Source organism: Pipra filicauda, unplaced genomic scaffold, assembly GCF_003945595.2.
Source record: "Pipra filicauda isolate LSUMZ 115617 unplaced genomic scaffold, ASM394559v2 scaffold250_size1122263_pilon, whole genome shotgun sequence".
Taxonomy (NCBI): domain Eukaryota; kingdom Metazoa; phylum Chordata; class Aves; order Passeriformes; family Pipridae; genus Pipra; species Pipra filicauda.
The window spans coordinates 907,416-934,919 of record NW_024104366.1 but is presented as its reverse complement, the minus strand read 5'-3'; the positions used below and the strand labels follow the sequence as shown (position 1 = coordinate 934,919).

At 56.7% G+C, this 27,504-nt stretch overlaps 2 protein-coding genes across 2 annotated transcripts; one reads left to right on the top strand and one right to left on the bottom strand.

The window, feature by feature from the left end:
* Positions 1-1,340: 1,340 nt before the first annotated feature.
* NECAB3 (N-terminal EF-hand calcium binding protein 3) lies at positions 1,341-27,504 on the bottom strand. Its single transcript, XM_027729040.2, has 13 exons — positions 26,806-27,504; positions 22,158-22,182; positions 21,067-21,175; positions 15,071-15,096; positions 14,654-14,751; positions 6,317-6,453; positions 6,021-6,142; positions 5,519-5,598; positions 5,108-5,161; positions 4,402-4,514; positions 2,761-2,838; positions 2,390-2,481; positions 1,341-1,567 (listed from the first exon to the last, which is right to left on the bottom strand). Exons 1-13 carry the CDS (start codon positions 26,896-26,898, stop codon positions 1,539-1,541), a joined length of 1,056 nt encoding a protein of 351 aa, XP_027584841.1. The 5' UTR covers positions 26,899-27,504; the 3' UTR covers positions 1,341-1,538.
* Positions 6,670-8,900, top strand: ACTL10 (actin like 10). The gene is made up of 2 exons (XM_027729041.2): positions 6,670-6,779; positions 7,590-8,900. Exon 2 carries the CDS (start codon positions 7,630-7,632, stop codon positions 8,746-8,748), a length of 1,119 nt encoding a protein of 372 aa, XP_027584842.1. The 5' UTR covers positions 6,670-6,779; positions 7,590-7,629; the 3' UTR covers positions 8,749-8,900.

The following is a 27,504-nucleotide window of genomic DNA, read 5'->3' as shown; positions in this document are numbered from 1 at the left end:
TGAGGAGCTTCCCTGATCCCATTTCTGGGCATCAGCAGTGTCACCCCCGTATCTCAAACCCAGGGGTTGCCCTAGAAAGCTTCTGCTGGGGCAAAACAAGCACCCCAAACCCAGCAAGCCCCTCTGTGTTGTCACTCCATGGTACCAGGGCAGGGGCTGACACCGTGTCAGACCCGCCCAGCACAGTGTGTGTGAGGTGTCCCCAGGATGGAGCTGCACTCACTGCCCCTTCAGCCACGGATTTTACTTATTGCCTCCAGGGATTGGGGAAGAAACAGTCAAAATTAGTATTTCTGGTGGAGCAGCACCAGGGAAAAGAGGTTGAGGGGTGGTAACAACCCTGAGTGTGTTGAGGGTACAGGCACCTGTGGTGACCCATGTGGGTGTGGGGGCAGACAGGGGTGCAAGGACAGTGGTGTCCTCCATGCCAAGAGTCCCTGGGGTCCCTGCCTGCCCCATGTGCCCTTCTCCCCACACTCCACACTGTTTGTGATGATGCATTTCACCCCAGCTCAGTGAGGGATTTGCTGCTCCAGCACCAACAACAGAACCACGAGCACGACCCATGGACCAGCTGGGCTTGGGCCACTCCAGCCCTGGGCCTTTCCCCCTCATTTTGTGCCCCCCCCACCATGGTGCCCATCACCATTAACTCAGCTACAGCCTCTCTGGCAGCACTGCCTGGTGCTAATGCCTGTTCATGTGAACTCATGAAGCAACAGAGACAGAGCCACACTGGCCTCCCCAGGGACTGGGATATGCTGGGACTGGAGCCACTCTGGCCTCCCCAGGGACTGGGATATGCTGGGACTGGAGCCACTCTGGCCTCCCCAGGGACTGGGATGTGCTGGGGCTGGATCCATGCTGTCTCCCTGAGGAGCAGGGTGTGCTGGGGACGGGCACAGCTGGGGCACACAAGGTCAGTGTCAAGGCCACTGCAGTGGCTGCACAGGCTGCCAGCGTGCCAGGGCCTGATCGGGCACACCTTGCCAGAAATAGTTCATTAAATACTTTTTTCCCTATAAAACACTTATTCACAATCCATATGAGGCCACCTGGCTCCCTGGGCAGAGGTGCTGCTGGCCCAGGGTGGCTCTGGTGGGCAGGGCACAGGGATGTCACAGCTGGCCCCAGCCATGTCCCCTTGCCCATCCCAACACCCCATGGAGCCTTGGGCAGCCCTTAGAACCGGGAGGAAGAGGAGCTGGAGTGCAAGAGGGGCTGAGGGGACACAGCAACCAGACCAGTGGTCCCCCAAGGGCCAGGGTGTCACCCCCAAACACGGCTCCCCCCAGCACTCAGGGAGTGCTCCGCTCTCGCCAGGCAGCTCAGAGACTGTCTTGGGGTGGAAATAAATAAGTAAATTAACAGGAAAATAGCAGGGGTGAAACACTGGCAGGGCCAAGGGCAGGCAGCCCTGCTGGGCAGCAGGAGGGGGTGAGGGACAGGGAGAGGAGGAACATGAGGGAAGGTGAGGGCTGTGCCGAGGGCTCCGTGTCCTCCCGCATGCTGACGGTGTCCTGAGGTGTCTGCCTGGGTCAGTTGTTGTTCATGATCCACCAGGAAGCTGGGGAGAGAGGGAGAGGGGTCAGGGATGTGAGGGCAGTGTTAAACAGGAGAGGGATGTAGGGTGGCAGGGATGGGGGTCCTGGCCCTGCAGGTCCCTGGCATCTGGCCCTAAAGCACCCAGCCCCCTCCCAGGGCAGGGAGCGCAGCCATGGGATGGCCTGGAGGGGGGTGATCCCCCTTGAGCTGTGGCAGCTTCTGCAGGAGAGCACTGGGAATGCGGGCAGTGGGACTGGCAGGTCAGGAGCAGTGCTGGCAGCAGAGGGTTCGGTCCAAATTAATCCATGTTTTATGTTATTTTACACAAGACCTGAATGTGATCCCTGAAAGTAAACTGGGGCTTAATGTGGACCCCAGTTCCCACATCTGGTCACATTTCTATTGGTACCACAGGAATGTGCACATTCCCTGTGTTGGCCTCTCCCCTCTCTCAGCACTGGGCTGAGCCTGGATGCAGCCACTGGGACTGACCCAAGAGCACCAGAGCTTTGCAGAACAGGTTCAGGGCTCAGGTGAAAACCAAAACAAGGCACCAGGTGTATTTGAGGCAGGGCCCAGCTTATCTGCTACCTGGGAAGTGCCCCTGCTGCTTGGCTGTCCTGGCCGAAGAGCATCCCTGGGCAGGGGACAGACCCTGCAGCACCACCAGCTCACACAGCCAAACCTGCCGGGGACAGTGGGTCTCACCCTGGCTTGAAAAACCCGATTTAAATCACCCCAAACCAATCTTCTGCTCTGGAGGGAGTCCCTGTGCCTGTTCCTGCACTGCTCCTGCCCTCTGCAGCACACCCGGGGCACAGCGTGGCACTGGGGGACCCCTCACCTGGGAAGAGCATGGTGGTCAGCAGCTCCGGGGACTCCAGCAAGCTGATGATGGACTGCTGGAAAGTCTTGCTGCAGCTGGACTGCAAGTGGCTGTAAAACAGGGAGCAGGGTCAGAGGGGTGCAGGGGGTGCAGCCTCTGGTGCCAGGATCCCTGTCCACGCATGGGGACAGGGCTGCTGCTGCACCAGGCACACTCTTATGCTGCCAACAGCCCCGGGGGTGCACACGAGGGTGTTCTGAGCAGCAGTTCACAGTTGTGAGCAGTGCCAGCAGCAGGACAGGCTGGGCAAGGAGGGGGAGCCCCGAGAGGAAACCCCTTTGAGCCCCCCCCAGCCTCCGGCCCCAGCCCTGCCCACGGAGAGCTCCCACCTTCTCCACGAGGTCACGTCCTGCCAGAACTCGTACAGGATGAAGCAGGCCTCGTCTGTCAGCTTGCAGGCAGAGACACTGTGGGGACAGGAGCAACCCTGAGCTGGGGCTGGGTGCTGGCACAGCCACATGTGCCCCACCAGCCCGGGCACATCAGTCTCCCCACGAGGCCTCCAAAGCACAGTTTGGATGCATCCAGTTTGTGGCTGCTGGAGCACACAGTTCCAGGGGATTCCAAACCCAAATCCTGCCTCACAGCTCCTGTGTTCAGGCGGCAGAGGAGCTTTAATGCTTTTAAACTGGTCTTCACTGCTTCTCAGGAATCAGCACTGTCAGTGTTTTATTATTTCCACATATCCCCAGCACTGGCACAGCTCATCCTTCCAGCCCTTTGGAGGAGGTGTCACCATTCACATGGAGAGAAACTGAGGCACAAGGGCAGGAGCTGAGCTCACAGCACGAACCCAGAGCCTGCTACCCCCAGAGCAATGCCATTACCCCAGTGATGCTCCCCACACTCCCTCCTGCCACAGGAACAGACTGGGCCTCCAGCCTTTGGGAAGATGGGGGGCAGCAGGAGGGGGGTGAGAGCACAAGGCTTGGGGTGCAGGGCTGAGGGAACCAGGCTGCACTCGGCTGCAGCAGCAGCAATTCCAGCTGAGGATGAGCCTTTCCTCCAGCTGCTGCCAAGGGCTGCTGGAGGGGGCCAAGCTCTGGGGGGACAGCAAACAACTCCCCCAGCAGCTCTGAGGTTGCATCCCCCTGAGGGGCCACGATGGGCTTTGCAATTCCCTGGAGTGAACCAGGACTGTGGAGTCTCCCTGGGCTTGGCTCCAGCTTTCCACTCACATGGAGAGCCTGCCCGTGACACGCCACCCTGTTGTCTCCACAAATAGCTCTCATGACAAAAAAGCCCATCAATTCCATAGAAAAGAACTCCCATTCTCCCCGTCACATGTGTCACAACGAGCGTCTTCCTTTTGTTTGGACTGAAAACGTGCATTTATGCTGCTGAAACTGAAGAGCTGAAAAACGACGCTTTAAATGGGAACAGCATGAACATTCCCTGCTGAAAGCAGCTTGAAATCTCCCACGGGAGAAGGGAAGTGGCTCAGGGAGCAGCTGTGGCATCTCAGGGACAGGCTGGCAGTGATGTGTCCCTGCAGGCAGAGCCCTGGAGCAGTGCTGGGGGCAGCCTTGGCCTCACGCAGGGTCAGCTTCAGGTGCTTACAGCTGCTTCCCACACACACTGTCCATAAATCAACGCTCTGCATGAGCTCTGCCCTTGACCTTTCCATTGCTTTCGAGTCCTTCAGTGCTGGAGGAGTTCATGCACTCACTTACACGCACGTGCCATTCCTGCTGGCATAAAACCCACCCCCTCCTTCCCAGACACTGGTTCTTACTGGGAATACCTGCAGCAGGAGCTGGGACAGTACTGCAGGCAGGGACAGTACTGCAGCCATGACATACTCACCCTCTCTGCAAGGTCCAACCCCTGCGTGCTGAACCCACCCTTGCACCGACCAGCACACGAAACACTCCACAAAAACCCTTTTGTCCCCCCTAAAGGTGCCATATTAAAGCCTCCATTTCTGGGGGAGCCACCCCACAAACCACCCCACAGACCCCCCCACTTACTGCAGGCAGCTGCTGTGCCCGGCGGTGCCCTCGGTGTAGGAGCGGAACGCCTGCCGGAACTCCTCGATGCTGCTCGTGGCCACCGAGATCTGCCTCTTGGCCACCAGGATGTGCTGCCAAGGGACAGAAGGGCATCAGGGACTGGCCTGTCCCATCCTGCCCTCCCTGCTCCCACCCTGCTGCGGGACACGGCGGTGCCAAGCAAGCACAGCACCGCAGTGGGACTGGCACCACAGTGCTGGGGACAATGGTGACATGAAGTGGCTTCTTCCCACCTGGGTAGGTTACCTTTACACCGAGGACTGCACCAACAGGAGATGCTCCATCCCCTGGTAGTGGGGTCCTGCTGCAGTTCCCAGTGCCCTTCCCGCAGCAGAAAGGGCCTTGGGGATCCCTCCACCTGGGCTGTGCATGGAGCACACCTGGGGGATTTGGGCACTCACAAGCAGAGCATCACCTTCCTCTGGGCTGGCTGTGGGCACTGCCCAGGGCTTTCAGGGGCCTGAGGGAGCTGCATTTGTCCTGGGCATGATCCCACACCCAGCTCACAGCCCTGAATCCCACCCTGCTCCATCACCAGGCTGCAGACTCCTCATCAGCCCACAGGCAGAGCTCACCCAGTCTCGGGGCACAGGAGCTGTGGGAGGGGGGATCTGTGCACATTTTGGGTTACCTGCAAACAAGGAGCAGTAGGACAGGGACTTACTGCATCTTGTCCTTTGCACATGGATTCCTCCTTCAGCGGCTCCAGGCGTGGGCTCTGCATTCAACACCACGAGGAAAATCAGAGTTACTGCAACAAGGCAAACCTGGGAACCCACAGCCCAGCTCAGGGGACAGGGGATGTTCCTGGGGTACTTGGGGGAGGACAGGCGTATGACCTGTGGGGTTGGTGGGTCCTGACTGACTTGTCAGATCAGCAGGACCATGGGAGGGTCAGCAGAGCTGAGAGAAGGGTGGCTCTGGAGACTGCAAGTCTGGGTCTGGTGAGTGGGTGGAGCTCTGTGATGATGCCAGGACCGAATATGGGGGGTGCTGGCACAGGGAGAGGTCCCAGCACCGACCTGGCCGTGCCAAGGTGTGGGGCAGCCCCCAGCAGCTCTCCTTGGCCACACACCTTGCATTCCAGCTTCTCGATGAGCTGCTGGAGCCTGTTGATCTGAGCCATCCACTGGCTGTTGTCCTCGACACAAACACCTGCACGGCAAAGGGCACGGAGATGTCACCAAAAAAACCCTCAATTTTGTCATTGCAAAAGCTTGCTCAACTCCCAGAAAACCACAGATCTTCTAAAAACTTCTGATTTAAACCAAAAACCTGATATTTCTGCTGAAACTTCTCCTACTGCCCAAGGGATACAACACCCCACAGAAGCTGGCATCTTGGTGAGATGCTCCAGGCTCCATCCCAGAGCTGCCCAGTGATGCTGTAGATGTGGTACTTGGGGACATGGTTTAATGGTGGCCTTGGCAGCGCTGGGATAATGGTTGGACTCGATCATAGAGGTCTTTTCCAACCTTATTGATTCTGTGCTGATCCCACACCCATTCCAGGTTCCAGGGGGGCACAGACCAACCCCAGGGACACCAGGGGCACCAGGGACACCAGGCTGCAGGTACCTGTTGTCAGCATCCCAGAATAGGGGTCTGTTGGAGACAGACAGATGTTTTTCTGTCCTCTGCGCCCACACCGTCTCCCCGACCTCAGGCCAACTGAAATCTCAGGGTTTTTTATGTCCTTTCTGGAAGGAAAAAATGCAGAACAAGGGGCTGAAGTCATTCCCAGAGGGATCAGCTTCACGGCAGGCTTGGAAAGAGCAGATCCTGCTCTGGGATGTCCCTCCCGGGGAGACCCTGCCCCATCCTGCACTCACACGAGCGGGGCTGGGAAGGACCAGCGCGTCCCACCCCATTACCTCTCCCGTCCCGCCTGCTCCTCCACGGTGTCCACAGCACACTCCAGGGATGCCTGCAGGGACTGCAGTTGGTGCATGGTTTCCCGCAGCAGGAATCGGGTCAGGAACTGCTCTATCTTCGAGGAGGTCTCATACCTCTGTGGGGAAGAGGAGAGGATCTGTCAGGTACCTCTGACTCCATGCGGGGGGAGCAGAGCCACACCTGGAAGGGGTTGGCCCTTAAATAAACTCAAAGAGGTGGATGTCAATCAAATGTTTAGTTATTTCAGAAAAAAAGTGACACTATAGGGCAGAAGAACCCTCTGGGCAACTGCCTGTGAGATCACAACAGGGAACGCAGGCATGGTTCCATCTGCACTCCAGCCAAAGGACCCTCAGTCCCGGCCCCAGCAGTCTCAGCCCTGGCCCCAGCACTCTCAGCTCCGGGAGCTGTGGAGGAGAGCAGATGGACACAAGCCACAAGGTAAAGGGACTGTCCCCAGCTTCAGGGAGGGTTCCAGGGCTGGCAGAACATCCCTCGTGCTCACTCGTTCACACACGGCTCTGCTCGCACCAGGGCTCTTGGGACAAGGTTGGGACCCCACGGCAATCCCCCAGGTACAGGAAGCCCCTTCCAGGGATCCCTCACCACTGGCAGGCCAGGATAGGGGCTGGCTTCATGCCCTCTCTCCCTGGGAAGACACCGCCAAGCCCCTCTGCTCCCACGGGAGGTTCTGTGATGAATGTCTGACACGTGCTGGTGTTCAGGGTCACCCCACAGACCTTCCCCATGTCACTCGTTGAGTACAAGTGAGTGACAGTTCCTGTGAGCCCCAGCCCACCTGCCCCCTGGCACTGGAGGGGTGTCCAGGAGGAATATGGGTCTGTGTGCCCATTCCCCACCACTGTCCTTCTGGATCAGAGCTGCGGAGTGAGCACCAGGGGAGAATCGCCTCCTTTGACCTCCTGGGCACACTCCTTTGGATACAGCCTTGGATTCGGTCCAACCACTCGAATCTCCTGTCCAGTTTTCCCTTGCTTCCTTAAAACCACCTGAAATTCTGTCCTTGCACTGCCAGAAAATCTCCAGGCCCGCAGGGAGGGAGACAAGGTACCCAAGGAGGGATACTCAGCGAGACATGGAGTGAGGAGACAGGAGGAAAGGCTGAGACACATACCCAGACACTTCTAGAGCAGGCACTGCTGTCCTGCAGTGGGGCTGAGCTGCTCTCCCTTGTAGAGCAGGTACTTGGGCCTGGTTTGGCTTCACGAGACCCCTCTTGTCCCGCTGCAGGCTCTTCCTCCCTCCCCGGCATCCCTCCGGAGTGCCAGCCATGCTGAAGCCTGCAGTCATCATCGACAGCGGCAGCAGCTTCACCCGGGGTGGCTTTGCGGGGCAGAGGCAGCCCCAGTTTGTTCTAAGGACTGTGCTGCTGCACCCCTGCAGTGCAGGCCCCAGGAGGGACAGCCAGCAGCATCCCACTGCCACGGGAAGCATGGAAGGCCTCGCGGCAGCACCCAGGTCCTGCCCGCTCCAGCACGGCATCGTTGAGGACTGGGATGGCATGAAAAGCCTGTGGGGCCACCTCTTCTCCTGCAGCCTCAGAGTTCCGCCAGAGGAACACCCGGTGCTCCTGGCTGAGTCCCCGTCCTGCCCTGCCACCGACAGGGTAAAGGCAGCCGAGGTGCTTTTCGAGAGCTTCGGGGTGCCAGCCCTGCACATGGCCAACACCGGGTTCCTGTCCCTCTGCGCCCACGGCAGAGTCACCGGGCTGGCCGTGGAGGCCGGGGCGGGAGTGTCCCACGTCACCACCGTCTGCCTGGGCCAGACCCTGAGGAAGGGCACCCAGCGCCTGGGGGTGGCCGGGGAGCTCCTCTCCAGCCACCTGCACCAGCTGCTGCTGGAGAGCCCCAACCAGCCCGCGGCGCTGCACGCCCTGACCAGGAAGACGCTGTCCCAGCTGAAAAAGCAGTGCTGCTACGTCTCCCTGGACTATGAAAGGGACCTCCAGGACCAAGGTTGCCATCATCCAGCCCGATTCCAGACGCCAGATGGGCACTGGATAACCCTGGGCAAGGAGCGGTTCTGCTGCCCGGAGCCGCTCTTCCAGCCCAAGCTGCTCCAGCACGGCTGCCCCGGGCTGCACCAGCTGGCCTGGCAGAGCCTCCAGACGGTGCCCAACCACGCCAGGAGGGACGTGCTGGGCAACATCGTGCTCTCAGGTGGCTCCTCCATGTTTCCTGGCTTCCCAGAGAGGATGTGCTTAGGGTTGAACCTCCTTTCCCAAGGCACGGGCGTCCAGATCGATGTCCTGGCGAGCCCGGAGAGGGGCACGGCGGCCTGGCTGGGGGGCTCCATGGCAGCGTCTCTCACGTCCTTCCAGCGTGCATGGATGACAAAGGGCGAGTACCAGGAGCATGGAGCTGAGTATGTGCACACCAAATTCCAGTAGATAGATGGCAGCCATCCCACCTTCAAGCTACAGGAGGAGGGACTCCAAAATACCACCTTGCTCCAGGCAGAGCTGAGGCAGCAGTGACCGAGGGCAGCTCCCGCGCTGCTACAGGGGTGCAAAGTCAATTAAAGCGCTCCAAAAGGAACAAACTGCTTCTCATTGACACTCTGGGTTATTTCCGTGCCCATCCATGGCAGCAAAGCTGTCCTTTCCTAATGGAAGTGGAGCTGCCAGCACAGGGAACAAGGCTGCTCCAGCTGTCAGCACAGCAGGACCCCTGAGGTCTGTGGGGAGCCAAGGAGGGGAAGGTCCACATGGTGCCTGCACTGCAGCCACTTTACTACAGCAGGCAATTCCAGATCCCAGCACTGAAGCAGCTCAGGGCTGGGTATGGAGATGAGCTGAAAACCAGGGAACTGAACTCGCTCCTTGTAATTTTGGCATAAAGGTCATTTGGTGCTTCAGGGAGCCGATTCAGCTCCCTGAACAGGCATTTCCTCACCTGGCTTTGCTGCTGCTTCAGTGAACTGACTCAGCTCAGCAGATGATTAGAAAAGGATTGGAAGTTGCAGGGGGGAGCAGCTGGGGAACACAGCCCAGCTGTCACAGCAACTCCCTTCCCTACAGCCAGACCCATTCCAGCTCCTCAAGGGACACGGGCGGGACTGCAGTGGGAAGGAGTCTCCACAGGATGCAGGAGGGCTGGTTGCTCCACAGAAGCATCCACCAGGAGAGGTCAACCCCTCTCCTTGACAAGACAAGGAGACAGACCAGCATCCCCTCTTCCTTCCCTGTGGTGTCCTCACGTGACCCCAAGGCACAGCCCCAGAGCCAGGCTGCCTTCACCCCCCCGAGCTCCATGAGCCATGTCCAAAAGAATGTCCAGCAATGCCACCACATTACTCAGGTCAAATATTTCCGATTCCTACTGTGTTTCTCTCCAACACACTGAGGATCTGGAATTCCAGAAGCTCTGTACAGAAGCATGTGGACATAACCCTTCCATTGCTGGTGCCAAAGGAGGGGAGGAGTGGGGAAGGCCTTGAGCCCCTCGTGGTTTTCTGGTTGTTCTGTGCCACAGCCAAGCCACCAGCCTGGTCCAGGAGCTGCATCCAACTGGGCACAGCTGTGGCTGGCTGGGATGGGAAGGTAAGTGGAGAAAGTGGAGAGGATACTCATCCTCTGAGCACTGCCCTGGGCTCGTGCTGGAGGTGGCAAAGGAAGGCCCCAGCCACCCCCCAGCACCACGGTAGGCAGAGCAGCCAGGGGGGTTTTCATCCCTGGTGGAAAATGAATCCCATTTTCCTGCCAGAGGAAGAGGATGGCAGTGGAGCCGACACGATGCAGCCATGGGAAGCTGAGCTCCAGCTCTGCATCTCCGGGCTCTCCCCAGCCAAGCATCCCACCTGATCCCACAAGACTTCCTTCCCCACAGCCCCAGCAATGGAGAGCACAGGGCTGGGGACCCCTGCCCAGCCCTTCCCCTCCCCACTCCCAAGGGGGGCAGGAACCAAAATCCCTGACAGCACCACTTATCTGTGCTTGCCCAGCTCCTGCCAGCCCAGACACACATTCCCTGCTTATGAGGGAACAACCAACACTCCAATCTCCCCAGGACACACCTGAGAAAGCAGGTGAAGAGGAGCACAGAGGATCCATTATTCACCCCCCACATGGCCTGGCACAGTCTGTGTCACTCCAGGAGCATCCAAATCCAAATACTGTCACCTCCCTGGCAGCACAGAGGGCACTTCCACCAGCAAGCAGCCTCCACAGCCTCCACAGGTGAATGAGGTGTGTTCTCACCTCCAAGGTGTCCTTCCCAGCACCCCCCCAGCCTTGGCGTATGGATCTTCACCTTACATGGGGTTTGGATGCTTCTCCCCCAGCACATCACACCCCTTCCAAGGGCCAGGTGCAGGGAGAAGCACCAAGCAAACCTTCCAGCACCCTCCATGCTCTCAGCTTTCACCCTGAGGGGGCCCAAGCCTCGTGTCCTTCCTAGATGATGTGGGTGGATGGAGTTTTACAGCAGGAGCAGGCGCTGCTCCCACTGACATCACAGCTGTGGGGGGCACCTCGAGCCTGCCCCAAGCCCCACAGCTCCCCCAGTGCAGTCCTTGCACCCCAAACACACAGGCACAGGCATCAGCCTGAGGTGCCACCCCCCAAAACCCAACTGCCAGCCTGGGGCACACTGTGCTTGGAGGGGACTTGGCCCTGGAGGGTCCCACGTGGACACGTCAGCACCACACAGGATGAGCAGCTGCCTCCTGTCTCTCGCCCTGTCACACACAGCACACCCAGGGGAACGTGCTGGAGGGAAGGATGGAAATAACCAGCCCTCCAGAGAGCCCCAAATGCTGCTTCACCCAAATTCAGCTTGAAAACTGTCATGCCAGGCGAGGGAATCAACTGAAAAACACACCTTTGCTTCAGGCCAGCTGCCCAGCCCTCCTTGCACTCCTCATCTGGGGGCAAACAAGCAAAATCCTCTCATCAGGAGCTGCCCCACGTGGGTCAAACCCTCTGTAAACAGAGGTTCAATGAAAATGTGCTCTGGCTCACAGTGTTTTCTGCCCACAGGGAAGCCCCATGGATAGGAGTCACAGAGGAAATAACCCAGCAAGCAGGAGACATGGAATTCTGGTCATGGGCTGGTATTTCAGCTCTCTTTACCCAGATGAAAATCCCCAGGTTGCCAGGAGCTGCTATAATGCTGCTTTTGAGAGGTTTTATTAGTTTCTTACGATGATAGTTAAGCTCAGGACAGAATGGAACAGGTGGTCACGTTCCTGCCAAAGGAGAAATAATAGCACCTGGCTTGGAGAGGTATTTATGGGCTGGTTTGCAGTGTTTGCAGACTGGAGAATGGAAAGATTTTAGCATACAGGCCCCCTGGGAGAAACATCAGGCTGTTTCCCAAGGCATTTCCACAGTTCACTTCCTACTCTGCTGCTATTCTATTGCAAACGTGAGGTTCAGCCACAAAACAAGGTGTCATTAGCACACTGCAGCACAGCCATCAAGTTATACTTTACAAATATAAGTGGGAATTACAGGATTTGGAGAAAAACCCTCTTTTCTTTACCATGCTTCTACCAGCCCAGTGAGGGAGGATGGAAGCTTGGGGACCCCTAATGATTTGGTTTCCTCCTGCCAACCTGCAGGCACATAAAAGTGGCCAAGAGCAGCTTTACTGCCCACACACACACAGAGTCCTGCAGTCCCACAGCGAGGACAAACCCAGCTTGCATTTCTCCTGCTTTATCCCAGCATTTATCCTGCAGCTGACAAGGGGCATGGCAGCAGATCCAGGAGCCTGCCAGCCAGGGGACAGCTGTGGAGACATGACATTGGTCCATGCCAGGAATCCTGGCCCACAGAGGTGGGAATCCTCCACACCAAAAGGGCTTTTGGCACCACAGCTCCCAAATCCAGAGAATACTGCAGAATACTCCCTCCAAGCTTTGCTTTCCTTGTTTCCTTCCTTGCTGCAGCTCATGGCCCTGGCATGGCCCGAGCAAGGCCAGCACATCCCCCAGGCTCTGTTTCTTGTGCCAATGAGACATCTCAGGATCTCTGAGACTTTTCCTGGTTGTAAAGTAGGGTTTTATTGACATGAGCCTGTTTACAGCTGTGGGGAAGTACCTGGAGGATGCAGGGGTGAGAAATCTTGTGGCAGCAGCAGTAAGAAACTGGAGATGGATAATGCCCTGAGCAAGAGATGCTGTGACTCAGCTGGGGAGACCCAGCACGAGTCAGAAATCCCCTTCCCCTTCTTCCAGCCAGTCTGGACATCACTGCCTGCTCAGGAGTCATGTGAAGTCCTCTTAAATACAGCCTGGGAAGAACATCTGCTGCCTGCACAGCCCTGATCTGGAGGCAGAGCTCTGTGGGGAGGGTTTTTGGAGCAGGCAGGTCTCTTCCAGTCTCCTCAGAGCACTATGGCTGCAGCTCCAGCACAAGCAGCTCCCTGGGAAGGATTCACCTGGCTCTTCCATGGGGTGGTCTCTCTGCCCAAGTGAGGCTCTCAGACCTCAACCCGGGATATCACAGCAGTGAATCAACAGGAACAAGGGGCAGGTGTAACAGGGGAAGTCTCTGTTCTCTGTCCCCACCCCTGGCTCACAGAGAGGGGAGTTCTGCCCAAAATCCAGCTGAATAAAGCCACTCATCCCATAGTAACTCAAGCTCGAGTCCAGTTCTGGAAATACAAATCTGGGAATATATTCAGGTCACAGCAGGTAAGAAGGCAGCATTTATCATCTCTGGCAGCCTCTAGAATGGCAGGTGTCCCACAGCTCTGCAAGAGCTCTGCCCACAGGGTCAGAGCATCGTCCCTTCCTTCCTTCTCCCCAAACCAGAGCCCAGCAGACCAGGAGAGAGCAGGGAGATGATTCCCAGGAGAGTCAGTGTCTGCATCAGGGCACTCAGGAGCTCAGAGCACCTGATCAGCACAGATCTCACCTGGGTGAGAGCAGTGCTGTGAACACTGGGTTGCCCCAGCTCTGGGCAGATCCAAATGGGTGGAAAAGTGAGTCCATAAAAATCTGTTCCAACAGGGAGAACCTGCTTCTCCTTTCCAGGGAACACCAGTGGCACCAGAAACTATGAAGTGAATGAATGCATCACACCAATACTGTGAAGCAGACAGTGACTGTGCTGTCCTTTGGAGAAACACATGAATATACACATTCATTACACACAGAAAACCAGAACAGAGAAGAATTGAAATAAAGCTTAGCTCTCTGGAGAGGATTCCTTCTCTCCCTCTGGACTTGCAGTTAATAACTCTGAAGGGGGCAGGCAGCTGAACCAAAGAGAAAATGCATTTTCCAGTGATTCCCTCTCCTGGCATGAAATTTCCCAAGGTACAGGGAGACACTGCCGAGTCTGGGTCTGGGCAGAGGAAAACTCAGAGAGAAGGACTGACACTACAGAGGCACAAACATCACTGTGATGACTGTGGGACAGATCCCCCTTTGCCTCTCTGGCAGATCAACACGTCAGTGGATGATGCCCCTCATTCCCTCCCAACCAAGCATCAACCCACTGCACTGAAGGGAAGGAAAGGGCTGGCCCTTCCCCAGGAGGTAACACAGCATCAGCCCCAAGCACATTTAATACATTTCAGGGGCAAAGGGGGCTGCTGGTCACCGAGAAGGGTCCTTCCAGCAATGGCCACTGCTTTTCCCAGCTGTCTTTAGCTGGGCACCACAGCCCTCTGACACACGGGCGGGGGGCTCAGAGCAGGAGGCTGCTTGCCCTAATTAGCAGCCTCCAATCTGCTTCCCATCAGCACAAGCTGCAGGGAGAGGGAGAGCATTCCCAGCAGGGATGAACTCTGCATCAGGCTGGGAGTCAATGAATTGCAGCCTTTCCTAGCTGTCCCTGTAGCCTGGCTGTTCCCAGACAGTGCTGCTGCTGCCCCTGCCCCTCTCCAGTGCCGGGGTTTGTGGCTGTGAGCGCAGGCTGTGCCGAGCAAGGGCTGCTGGGGTCCCTCCAGAGCAGTCCCCATTTTTCAGCACACTGCTTTGTGGAAAACACCTTGTTTTGGCTCAGAACTCGACACAGATTATCAGCGATGCCCCCACAAACAGTGGCCGCAGGCAGGACCCTGCAAGGAGCTGCTGGAACAGCCACTACCAGAGCCCCATGAGGAGGAAGATAATGTCTCCAGAGCACAAAAGCACTAGATTTACCCTTACTCTCCTCAGTCTTGGCTCCCCCTCCTCCAGGCTGTGCAGCTGCAGCACTCACCAAGCACGCACAGGCACCCCCTGGATTTGGGAGGCACCACATTTGCTGCCTCCAAACCCCACATTTAACACTAAGCAAGCAGCTAAGATCACCACAGCTTCTGTTTCACCCTGCTGCCCTCCCATGGCCCCCTCCTTACCAGCTTGGTTTTGTCCATGGCAGCCAGCACAGCAGCATTGAGGGTTTCAAGGGCAGACAGCACATTCCTGTATTCTCCGAGATATCCCGAGAAATAATCTGAAGCAGGAGAGAAGACCATGGTGAGGTACCTGAGCACCTCCATCTCTGCCTGCCCTGCCCTTTCTTCCCACACACAGCCCAGTGCTGCAGGGGGACATTCCCCCCTCTCTCCAGTCATGCTCCCACTTGCACTGAGATGAAGATTCCTTCCCCATCCCCTTGGGAAAAGCACAGACACCCTCAGAGCTGGGCTTCAGGCACAGGGACTGGCAATGCCACCTGACTCCCCTGTCCTGCCCAGGTCAGACACACACAAATCCCACCACAGACCTTCAGGAGAGGGAGCCCTCCAGGGCAGGAATACCCCTTGACTTACCACACAACTTCTCTGTGTCCACGTTACTGCAAAAACAGAAAAACAGGCTCTTGTCAGATAACAGGGCTGGTCTGGGAGAAACAGGTATGATGAGCAGGGTCTTGAGGGCTTGTCTTGAGTCCCAGGGGATTTACTGCTCATTCCATGTATTTTCAGAAGGTACATTAGAAAAATAAAAGCTGCACAAGTTCAGAGCCAGCAGCTCAGAGCACCCAGGCAGGGTTTCGGGGGCTTAAAGAGCAAGCAAAGCTGCTCCAGCATCTCCTGGAGCTGGAGTGTGGTGGGAAAGTGTCTGTGACAGCAGGATGGGGCCAGGATGGAGGCTCCCCACACCACTAGGCTGGCAACCCCACTTCTGAGCCCAGCAGCTGCTTCTTCAACCCAACCTCTTCCCCCAAAAGTGGGAAGCACCAAGCCAGGGCTCTCTCCTTGTGTCTCCCTTGACCCCGCCCAGGTCCTCCCCCATGGCTGCCCCCTGGTACCAGACCCCCTCCCCTTCCCTGCCTTCAGAGCCCAGGTGATGTGGAGCTGCCTGCAGGCTCCCAGGGCAGGGGATGGATGGTTTCACAGCCCGTGAGGAGGGTTCTTCCTGCCATGAAGGCCAGTAAAGCAGGGATCTGAGTCTAAAAACCTGGAAGCAGGGACCAGACCCTCACCCCTTTTCACTAACAGAGGGCACTGCACTGCAGAATCCACGCTGGCACCCTGCAGGGCTTGGGCATGTCCCTCCTGTGGATGATAAAGGTGCTGCTGGGGTGGAGAGGGAGGAGGAGACACCCAGAAACAGCCACAGGTTTTTGGGAAGGGATGTCAAGCAGAACCAAGGGTTTGCATGATGCTGTCAGATCTGCTCAGGTCTGCAAAGCCACAGAGACAGAGCTGCTCACATATCTGGCATCACCCAGAGCCTGCAGGGACATGTCCCAGGGTGTCAATTATTCAAATCAGCCTCTGCTCAAGGCATTGTGCTGCCTCAAAATCCCCTAAACGATTACAACCGTTTTTAATCCTGATTGGGAAAGTGGGAAAGAGCACAAAAGAGAGGGGTTTAAGTGTTTTCAAAGTGTTTTTCAATCGTTTAAGTGCTGTCCCACGTGGAGGAACTGGTGATACCTGGAGTTTGCTGGGCTCCAAGCACAAGGACAGTTGCAGTGCTGCTGACCAGGGGATGTGAAACCAAGGCCACATCATCCTGTCCCCCCTCTGACACTGCTCACAGGGCAAAATGAGAGGAGAGTGTGTGAAATGTCCAAAATGCCATGTGAACAGGTGAAATGATTCAAGCAAAATCTTCCTATAGCTTCTCCTCCGGGTATCCAAGGCTGGTTTCTGTCTCCCTGTTTCTTCTGGGGGTCCACTTAGTGTCCTTTAATAACAGGCAGTCCTTCAAAGCATGAAAATATTTTGGTGTGACCCATGGCAGAGGCAGGGCAGTGGGACTGCAGCCCCCTCTGCTCAGGTAACTGCATTAGGTGCCTCTGTAGCAGCAGAGAGGGGCAGTGTGAGGCTGTGATTTGGCTCAGCTATTTTAAACATACAGGAGCTGATTTAGGCAGGGCACTGACCTGGCACTGCAGGCAGCTTTTTAAAGTGGATTAAAAAAACAGTGTTTCCCTCGAGACACAATCCAGACAAATCTGCAAAACCGCAGCCCCTTCTTCTGCCCACTGCACTCCATTAAAACTTTGCTGATCCCATCCCAGCTCTGCCAGACAGAGTGACTGAGGTTTGAAGCACCAATTTACATTGGAGAAACGTTTTTTTTGCTCCTTCTTAATTTTTCCACTCGCTCCTGAAAGCTGCCTGGAGCCTGCAGAGCTGCTGCAGTGCTGCAGGAGCCTTGGCACAGCAGCACCCACGGCACAGCCTGTCAGACCTGTGCCCCAGGGCAGTGACTGCAGCCACCCATGCCAGAGATGGGGAAAAAAAAATCACTGCAGAGGGGATGTACGGAGATGGGATAACAAAATAGCCAGTGAAACACCTCATGCACACATTACCCAGGCATTTGCATCTGTCCCCAGTGAGGACCTGGGGCTGGGAATGGTTCCACCAGGAAGAAGGAGCCACCAGCTCAAACCACTGCCCAGTTCCCACCACGGCTCCAGCGAGGTGTGACAAAGAGCTGCAACCAACACCCACCTCGTGGCTTCTAAGGAGAGGCCAGGGGTTATTAATAACTCTTTTTATCTTCTCTGTTTGCTGCTTAAAAATAAGCACTGGCTAATCAATCACTAAAGCACTGAACAGCTGAACACTGAACCAGTCGATGAGATCTTGTGGCAAAAATCAGCCCCCTGGGAGTTGTCCAGGGGAAGATCTGCTCCCTTCCCTTCCTGAGGCAGCCTGCTCCAGCATCAACCCTGCATGGGAATCTCTTCCCACGTTCTGCATCCTGCAGCAGCCCCCAGGGCACAGCCAGGGGCAAGACAGAGCACAGCAAGCAAAGCACAGGACTGGTGGTGCCATTTTCGTGCTACCAGAGCTAATTCACCCCAGAAATCAGGAGGAGCTCATGGGAAGACCCTGAACATCAAACCCTGCAAGGCTGCAGGGGGCAGCAGGTTTTTCCTGCTCCTCTCTGCCATCCCCACTCCCACTCCAAGAGAAGAGCCATCCTCTGCCTCCAAAGCACTCATCCTGAGACTCTCCACATCTCCCATAACTGTATTTTGACTGTGCTCAAACCACTGATTAACTGTAATTAAGCTTGAACTGATGATGAAGGATCTTGTCATCATTATGCTGTTGGGATTTTGTCAAAATGTGCCTGGAATTTATGCAAGAAAACAGCAATCAGCTGCTGAAAAGCAGACAGGATTTTGCTTTATTTTCATCGTTTATCATGTTGGGAACCCCCTCTGCCATCACAGATCAGGTTTCCAAACCTTTTCAGTGCAACACAGAGGGTTTCAGTCACTCTCCATCACTCAGAGACTGGCAGATGCTGCAGCTCTGAGTAAAGAGAGGGGAGGGATGTTCATTTAAATCCCTTTTTTTTTCCACAGTACCACAGGCTTGAGGTTATTTCCACTTTAAGAGCCACCAGGTCAGCACTGCCACCTCTTTCACTTCTGGCTCAAGATCAGAGGCTCTGGGTTGCCTGCACCCAATTCCTGAACACCCTCATGGAAAGAAGGATTTTCCAGACCTTATTTTTCCAAATTTCCCCAACAGATGCAGGACAGGAAGACATGTAAGGTCCACACAGCACTTCCCTTGGCAGGTTTCACTGTGCCCTGCAAAGAGCAGCAACCTCTGCAGCACCACAGCCTTCAGCCCAAAGCCCTTTGTAACCAACTCCCCATTGAGTTGTCCCGATGAGACCCTGGGATCTGCTTCCTCCCACCCAGCTGGGCTGCAGAGAGCAAACCACACCTCTCCAGATGCTTCTGCAGCTATGGAGCTCTCTCAGCCCTCCAAAAACATTAGTCCCTTCTCACCCAGACGTTTCAGTGGATGAAAATGCAGCTGTCCAGGAAGATGAATCCTCCTGTGCCACTGCCAGGGCTGGTGTGGAGCTTCCCAACGAGCCCCAGGTGTTGCACCAAACTGCCACCAAGAGCTGAACTTGGTTTCCACATAAACCCTTGAATGTCACAGAATTAAAGCAGGGAGATATTTTAAGCCCAAATGCGACAATTTTCAGAAATGCAGAACAAAAAAAGCCTCATGTGGGAAGGTAAAATCTGAAGTGAACCCTACAGAGGTGCCTGATTCAGAGATCACAGTGTCCCACCTCAGCACCAGGTGGGTGGGAAGTGGAGGAGGGGAGAACATGGTGCTGTGGGCTCTCTGGAAAGAGAACAAGTAAATGTGGAAGACCTCTGAACTCTCTCCTCTTCCCAGATGTCACCTCTGGGGCCCAGAGCAGCTGCAGGTTCACAGAGATGGGTGAGGAGGTCAGGACAGCTCTGGGCAGTGCCAGACATGGAAAAGGCCTGGATATAAAGGTCTCTGTTACTGTCTGTCCTCAGGTCAGGCTGACACGGACAAGGAAACACAAATTTCAGCCTAGACCTGACAAACATAACACCAAATCCACCAGCTGGATGAAGGGTGAGACCTTCCCATTGCCACAAAAGCTACAGGACACAAAAGAAGCACGCCAGGTATGTCTGTAGAGCTTGTAGCTGCTTTTCAGCTTTCTAATACTTTATTACCTCAGGTAATAACCCTTGAATCTGGCAGAAAATTTCAACCAGCTCTCTAAAATACTAAGTTTTGCAAGTGCAAGCCAAGCCCAGAGGAGAGGGGCTGTCCAGCCCCCCACCACAGGGACAGCAGGGCACCAGCACAGCCTTTCCATGACACCAGAGGCTGCAGAGAGGAGCAAGTGCCCCCACACATCCCAAAAACGGTGTCTCCTACATTGGCTTGAAGCCACCAAGTGCAGGAATTTGGAAACAGCTCTGTCTGAGGGTCCCTTCTGCTCTTTACAACAGGAAGAGAACAAAGACCCGAGGCTCATGCCCCACTAATAGATGTCACCAGCTCGATGCTGCAACTGCCACGTTGCCATGGTTACGGCACCATCCTCACGGTGAGGAGCTATCAGGAGCACCACTGCAGCCATGGCCCTGCTCAGCTGCTCCAGACACGTGGGATAAGCCCAGTCTGAAAGCAGTGGGAAGCCAGGAGGTCTCCCCTGTTCAGATCAGGGCTCGGTGAAGTCTCCTGGCTTCGCTGCACCCCGTGTTTTCCAGCAGTACTGGACGGGATGGCTCCAAGGTCACCCCAACGTGCAGCAAGAGGAAAGGAGTATTCCCAGAGGAGAGGGAACAGCTTACTGCTAACTTCCTGGGATCACAGCCCAAACAGAGCTATTTTCAGGAGACATGTCCTGCTGCCCACATCCACAAGCCCAACCAGCAGGACAGGCAGCAATGGGCAGCCAGGCTCCAAAGAAAGCAGCACCAAAGCCACCCACACCAGCCCACTTCTCTGCCCCATCACCAAAGTGGGAGCATCAGATAAACCCACCACTTGAACACCATCAGGAGTCCATCATCCCCACTGCCCCAGTCCCAGGGGGGTGATGTGGGGACCTCTGGGTATCCTCTGTCAGTGGCTTGGTGGAATTCAGTGTGACAAGGGCCTTCCGTGCCACTGCCCTGGCTCCCTGCAAAGCCCTGGGACCAGTGTGTGCAGCTCAGGCTGCTCAAGTTTTCTCTCCCTGATGGAGATACTGCCCTGGTCAAGGGTGTCAGAGGTGCAGGAGGTGCTTCCCGGGGAGCTGGGGAAGTGGCACCAGCCAGAGCCAAAGACCAGGAGGAAGCTGCAGCCCCTTCTCCCCCAGCAGCACCCCAGTGTTTGAACAGACCCCACACATGCAATTCATGAACACCCAGTTTCTCCCAGTGCCAGAACACACTCACCCACAGCAGACAGCCGGGCAGAGGGATCCCAGTGAGGCCACACTGGTGTCCAAAACACTGGGCTGAGAAACCTTGCCCAGCCCAACAGACTGCTCTGGACAGCACCAGTCAAGAGCAGACCAGGGCTAAGCACAGTTCCTTCTCCTGTTCGTTGGGGGTTTCTTTTTTTAAAAGCAGCTGGCCTAAATTCCCAGTTCCATGCACCAGGCCCACTTGTGTTGGAAAGCAGCTCTTATGTAAGTGAAAAGCAGTTCCCTGTGTCAGCAGTGGCAAACTCTGCACAGTCTGTGCCTTGTCCTCACACCACCACACGCTCCTGCAGACACACAACCTGCTCCACGAGCTGGGTATTTCTGGAATACATTTTTCAAACTACAGTAATGTCATCTTAGATGGTTGCTTTGCTTTATGGAACTACAGTAAATCTGCTGACTGTTCTCAAAATGTCTGACCCCCCTCTTCACCAATGGTGTTCAATGGGTTTTAACATCTGCGTGTTGCAAGAAGTGGGTTGATCTCACCCTGACTATTTATCACACCCGCCCCCAAACGTCCTCCATCTGCACTCAAGCAGGTTTATATTCTCCTTCGTCTCCTCGGTGCCACCGCGGGACTTACTCTGAGTGACGCCTGTCAATGCCACTGAACAACTCCCACAGCTCCTCCGAGCTCAGGATCCCATCAGCGAAATAGTTCTTGAACTCCTCGAATGACAGCTTCCCGTCATCTGCATTTAAATAAAAGGGGGAGAGTAATTATGTATCCGCACAAAGCAGCATCCAGGCCCCAAGGTCCTCCCAGCAGCCGCTCCACCGGGAATGTGGGACAGCTGGGAGTGTTGTGCATGATAATTAGAGCAGATATCTCACTGAAAGCATGTCCCACCATCCCAGCCAAAGCCCAGGAGTGTTGGCAAGCAGGGACACTGCTGCTGGAATTTCAGGTGGGGATTTCAGCACCTTCCCAAAGAGCCCACTGCAGTGGTTTCAGAAATGCATGCAGGCACTCTGTTAGATGACTGTGCAAGGAGAGAGTCCATTACAAACAGCACGGGTTTTTATGGTAAGAAAATCTCTCCATTGACTCTAGAGCTTTTCCCTTCCTCTCTGTGGAGGACTTCAGCTCCTGGGCTGCATTTTGATCTCCAACAAAAGCGGTTCCTGGAGCTACCACAAAGGAAAAGAGCTCAAGAGAGCTCTGAGAAACGACTTGCGATTTTGGACCTCTTGGTTTATTGGTGCTGCATTAAAAACTGGGTAACAGAGCCTAACGCCCAAATGCCAGAGGCTCCAGGGTTACCCAGACACAGAGTCACCTGTAAAACCCTGGACTGAGCACAGAGGTTGAATCAATCCCACAAGGGATGGAGCAGAAGCCTGATGGCCCCTGGGCCTGGGCTGCTTTCCCATCCCTTGTCGCTGTCAGCAGCACAGAGGAGAAATCATGAGCACACAGGCAGGAGAAGGGCTTGGAAAGGGCTCTGTCCTGTGTGGTGCATGGATGGTGAACTGGCAGAGCCCACTCCCCTGCCCCTGGCCAGGGCCCTTGGCTCCAGGCAAAGCAGAAAAGCATTTTCCTTGCAGCCAGAGCGCTGCTTGCCCTTATCCTCCCTCACTCTTTCAGCCAAACCTCTCAGTGGGAACGAGCCACACTGCTTCACCCAGAGCCAGGCAGGGAGGGGGAGGCAGCAGCAGGAACAAAGCACTCACCGTTCTTGTCGGCTCGCCGGAAAATCTGCAAGAGAAAATACAACAGAGCTCAGTGTGGCAGTGGGGAGAGAAGGGCAGATGAGCTGGGCAGCACTCAGCACCATGGAAAACCACCTCCTGGAGCCCAGGGGGCCATGGAGAAGCCCCTGCTGCCAGGACTGCACAGGCTGCTCCGGGAAATTGCCCTTTGCCAGTGATTAAACCCATTTCTTGCCTCTAATGCACAGAGCCCTCGGCGCAGCTGCGGCGACCGAGCGAGCCCGGCGCTCCCAGCGAGCGTCTCTCAGAGAACACGGAGGGAGGCGAAGCAGAGAGGGCTTTGCTACACCCTTGTGATGGCAGATGTTTAATTTTTCAGAGCCTTTAAATGAAAGAACATTAAGTATAAAACCACTCCGTACGGAAGCACTTAGGGCATCACCAACACCCCGACCGCCTGCACCGAGGAGCAGCTCCTGCCCTGCGCTTCCAAACCACCCCTCACAACAGCCCTGCCTGCAACATCTCCATGTGCACACATGCTGTAATTAATTATTAATGAGTCAATTAATCTGTAACTAATTCTGACACAGAGCACAGTTGGAGACCTCAATTCAGGGTCTCAATGCGGGTTCCCAACCACGAGGCTTCTGCCCAGGATGCAGGAGAGAGCTGGGGTTGCTCATCCCTGCCAGGATCTGTTTCACCAATAATTATTGAAGGTCTGGGGCTGGCTCCAGTGAGGAATGGCATCATTTCCAAAGCCTTGGAACATCTTCTCAGACCAAACATTATGAGGTTTTGGCCAGCACAGCCCAATGGAGCCAATGACTGAAAGTTGTGTGTGTGGCAACTCTTTCCTTTATATCATCCTGGGTGATGTAGAAATCCACAGGTCTGAAGAAAGATCAGGAATGAAAAAGGGCAGGAAAAGGAGAAAGAGGACTTCTATATTCTTGTCCACACATCCCCACAGAGCAGCAGGCAGAGGCATCACTGCCCCAGGCTCTTTCCTTCTGCGCTGCTCACCAACAGCTCTGATGTGTGTTCTGAGATCCAGCCACCAAAATCTCCCTGGAAAACTGCTCTGAGGTAAAGAGAGAGCTGCCCAGGAAAACCTGCACTGCTCATTCCTAAGCCACTGGCTTGTGACTGGGAAGAGGCTTTTCTGCTGCTGGTCCCAGCAGGGAGCTCCCTGGTCCTTCCCTGCATGAAACCAGGAGCAGGGACACCTCCTGCAGGAGCAGGGACCCCTCCTTGGAGGATGCTCTTCTGAACAAAGTGAGCTCCTCTCGACCCGAGCTGCTGCAGGAAACAGAGGCTGCCTTGGACTGACCATCCCTCTGGGATTCCATCCCACCATTCCTGCCTTCCCTTGCAGGAGAGCAGGGCAGGCGCTCCCTGAGCACCCCACAGAACTCGCTGGATGCACTTTGGAGCTGAGATGGGAACCTGCAGCTTCCAAACAGAAGAGATTTCTCTGGATTTTAAAGAAAAATTTTCTCCAGGCTAACGGGCTCCTTGTGGGGTCTCCCAGCTGCAGGGTCACACATTCCAGGGCTCCCTGGCTGCAGGGGCAGCACCGGTGGGTCCCATATGTCCTGCCCTGGGAATGACACTTTCCATCAAGGGAAAAGCTTCATTCTGCAGGGCTCTGTGTCATCAGGGAGACACATGGCTCATGCATTGACATCTCATGGCTCCAGATGTCACCGAGGCCAGTTAGCTCATCCCAGAGACAGTCAAGTGTCACCCAGGCACTTAACAAATGCAGACTCAGGTGAGGGCAAACATTCCTGGCCTTGCTCAGAGGGATCTGTGTGCAGACTATGAGGGAGAACATGGTTCTGGGGGGGAATCTATGGAGATGAGAAGGTCTCTAATCCAGGATGAGCCCATCCTGGATTTAGCAGGAGCCTCAGCAGACGGAGTGGATGCTTCTCCCTCACACTCAGGTGAGTGATGTGTTACACAAGCACTGCCAGTGCATGTATGGCATCAGCTGCTTGAAGTGATTTTAATATGGCACAAAGCAGGGAGCTGTGAGAGCCCCACAAGGCAAGGCCACACCTGCTCCATGGCCCCCAGGAATGGCAGGGCTCCTCACTATCACCAGTGAGCCCATCCCTGGCCGACCCAGGCGCAGAGGTGCCTCCGCGAGCGCTGCTCATGTTGGAAAACGCCAATGGATCCTGTGCATGACACAGGATCCAACTCTAGCCAAGCACAAACGGTGCAGAGACACTTCCACACTCCGCAGGGTAAATCCTGCCCCCTCCCTGGGCACAGGCATGAGCTCAGCAATGGCAGGTAAGCGCTGCTTCCCCTGTGGGCAGCAGCCCTGGAACAAAGCCAGGGAAGAGTGATGCAAAGCCAGGCTGGGAATGGGATCAGGTCTGTGTTGACTGCTGAAGAGGCCCTACAGGCAATCCCTCACTTGCCTCAGGGAGGACTGGCAGCCTGGACTGACACTGCCTGGAGCCCACAATGTTCCCTTGGCCCCCAGCTCCTGCGCTTGGGTCCGAGCAGCCACAGCCCTCCTCGGTGCCTGATGGAAGAACTGAAATGGCATTTATGTGGGAGATGAACCCCCTACACACCTCAGGAAGGAGGGACATTATAGGACTTCTCCCTGCCTGCAGGGCTGGGAGCAACGGTGGCTGCTGGACAGGCAGGCAGGGACACAGTGACTGCTGGGGAGGGGACAGTCCCTGGTGACACCGTGTGCAGGCTAAGGCAGCTGCACCAGGCACTGCCGGTGAACGGCGTCCTTCCTGAGCCTCCCGTATCCCGGGAGAGCAGTGAGGAGCCCCGGGCACCAGCCTGGGGGACAGACCTCCCCAAGGCTTGAGATGCTGCACAGGGGAACAGCAGCGATGGCAGCTCTGCAGTTTATACCGTGCCTGCGGCGAGGAGTCTCGGGCAAAGTCCTCTTCCTCCTCCTCCTCCTCCTCCTCCTCCTCCTCCTCCTCCTCCTCCTTCTCCTCCTCCTCCTCCTCACCTCTCCCAAAGGCAGGCCATCTGCAGGCAGGTCCCAGGGGAAGCAGCAGCTGCCACCTGGAATCCGTGGTGGGCAGTCCTGCCGGGGAAGGCAGGCTGGGCATCCTTCCTTGTTGATGCTCACCCCAACAAGCCTGGGGGGCAGCTGGACACCAGCCAACCGCCCAGAGCCAAAAGTGGAGATATTAAACTCGCCCTGCCAAGCTCTGGAGCTGAGGTGGGAGCAAAGAAAGCCACGGGGATGAGGAAGAGAAGCCGTCAGAACAGGAAAGCAGCTGCTAGAGTTGTTAACATTTCCCATTTTAATTGCCTTGATGACACCCTGAGGGATAGATGTGGGACTGAGCGAGTGCCCCGAGGAGCTGAGCTGGAACACAGCTGTCATCACCCACCCCCTCCAGCCCATCTTCCCTCAGCCAAGTAATTAGCGTGGTAATGATGCTGTGGTAATGATGCTGGCTGGAGAGCCTTCCAGCCCGAAATCCCCCCAGGCAGGAGAGAGGCCCTGACTCCCAGCTGGAAGCTTCAAGCACCACCCTCACAGAGGGAGCTGTGCTTCCCAGTGGTGCCAGGGAGATGCCAGGAGGTCTTGGACCAGACCAGGCATGGCACTCATATTCCTAAAGTGCTGCCTGAGATCTATCGTTCCCCTCCTCTGGGATGAACTGAGACATGGGGGTGAGGCTGGATTGGGACAACATGGAGATGACAGCTGGGGAATGACAGCTGGGGAATGACAGCTGGGGGATGACAGCTGGCATTGACCTGGGCTGTGCAGGTGCTGGGGCACCACCAACCCTCATCCTTAACCCCTGCTGGCTTTCTTCTCCTCGGTCCTGCAGCTAGGCAGGGGCAGCACCTCCACTCACACGTCTCCTTGGCTCCACGGGGTTGGATTTAGACCGCAGTGGTGTCGGACACATGGGAACAGCAAGGGCTAGTGGCCCATCGGGGAGATTTGGGCACTGTCCCCCCGACCCAGGTCACAGCAGACAGGCAGGGGCAGGAGGGCTGAGCACCTCGGATGTGCTCCAGAGGTGGGCTCTCACCCTGGGAGATGGCCAGGGATGCAGCCTTGGCCCCAGGGCACCCGGCTCCCCCTCCCAGGAGCACACCGGGCTGGAGGGGAGGCGGTGTGACGGGAGGCACTGTACCAGCACCTCTGGACACGCAGACAGCCACTCTCTGCGTCTTAACTCCCCCCGGCCACTCACAGCTGCTGGGATGCCCGGCCGACCCCCAACCTGCACGGAGCATCCTCCTCCACACCTCCCGGCGCGTCGGGAGCGGGCAGGGACGGGAGCTGCGCCCGGGGGCTGCAGCAGGCAGCGCTCTGCCTGTTGGATCCCACGGCTGCGAGCAGCTCCACGGAACCTTCCTGCCAGACACGCGCAGCTCCGCTCCGGGAGTCACGACAGCCAGCTCTGGATGAGGCGTGGGCTGTTTCCAGCCACCCGGAGGCCCATAATTCATCAGAAGGACACGACACCATTATTTAAGCCATCACGACTCCACACCTCGATGCGCAGCTCCAGGCTGGAGCATCCTTCGGGCTGGTTCCTCCGGGAAGGGGCGGGAAAGAGTCTCCCCCTGACACCCACCCCCGAGGGGAGGCACGGCGGCCCGGGGGGCGCGGGGGGGTGGCGGGGAGCCGGCCCGCGGTACTCACGTCGTGGAAGATGGGGAGCGGCTGGCGGAGGGGCGCGGGGCCGCGCTCGGCGGAGAGCAGGCACACGGCCAGCAGCTCAGCACAGGACATCATGGTCCCGCCGGGCGCGGGCGCTGCGGGCTCCGGGCACGGTGCGGTACCGGAGGGCACGGCACGGCGCGGTACCGTGAGGTGCGGTGCGGTACCGTAGGGACGGGGGCGGTGCGCTGCCAAGGGGCACCGTAGGGCACGGTGCGCTGCCGTAGGGAGCGGTGCGGTGCGATGCGGTCCCTTAGGGCACGGTGCGGGGCGGTACCGTAGGGATGGGTGCGGTGCGGAGCGGTACCGTGGGGCACGGCGCGCTGCCGTAGGGAGCGGTGCGGTGCCGTAGGGCGCGGTACCGTAGGGATGGATACGGTGAGGTGCCGTAGGGACGGACGCGGTGCGGTGCCCTAGGGGCGGATGCAGTGCGGTACCGGAGGGCTGGACGTGGTACGGTGCTGGAGGGATGGATGCGGTACCAAAGGGATGGACGCGATGCGGTGCCGGAGGAACGGATGCAGTGCCGGAGGGATGGATGGATGCGGTGCCGGAGGGATGGACACGATGTGGTACCGAGGGGACGGACGCGGTGTGGTGCCGGAGAGATGGATGCGGTGCAGTAGCGGAGAGATGGATGCGGTGCGGTAGCGGAGAGATGGATGCGGTGCGGTAGCGGAG

Excerpts from the sequence above, each read along its gene's own strand:
- NECAB3 (XM_027729040.2), bottom strand. The coding sequence starts at position 26,898 with ATGATGTCCTGTGCTGAGCTGCTGGCCGTGTGCCTGCTCTCCGCCGAG. Across the intron at positions 5,162-5,518 it reads TCGAGAAGCTGGAATGCAAG|AGCCCACGCCTGGAGCCGCT; the intron begins GTGTGTGGCCAA and ends TGTTGAATGCAG. Across the intron at positions 4,515-5,107 it reads TGTGCAAAGGACAAGATGCA|CACATCCTGGTGGCCAAGAG; the intron begins GTAAGTCCCTGT and ends GTCCCTTGGCAG.
- ACTL10 (XM_027729041.2), top strand. The coding sequence starts at position 7,630 with ATGCTGAAGCCTGCAGTCATCATCGACAGCGGCAGCAGCTTCACCCGG.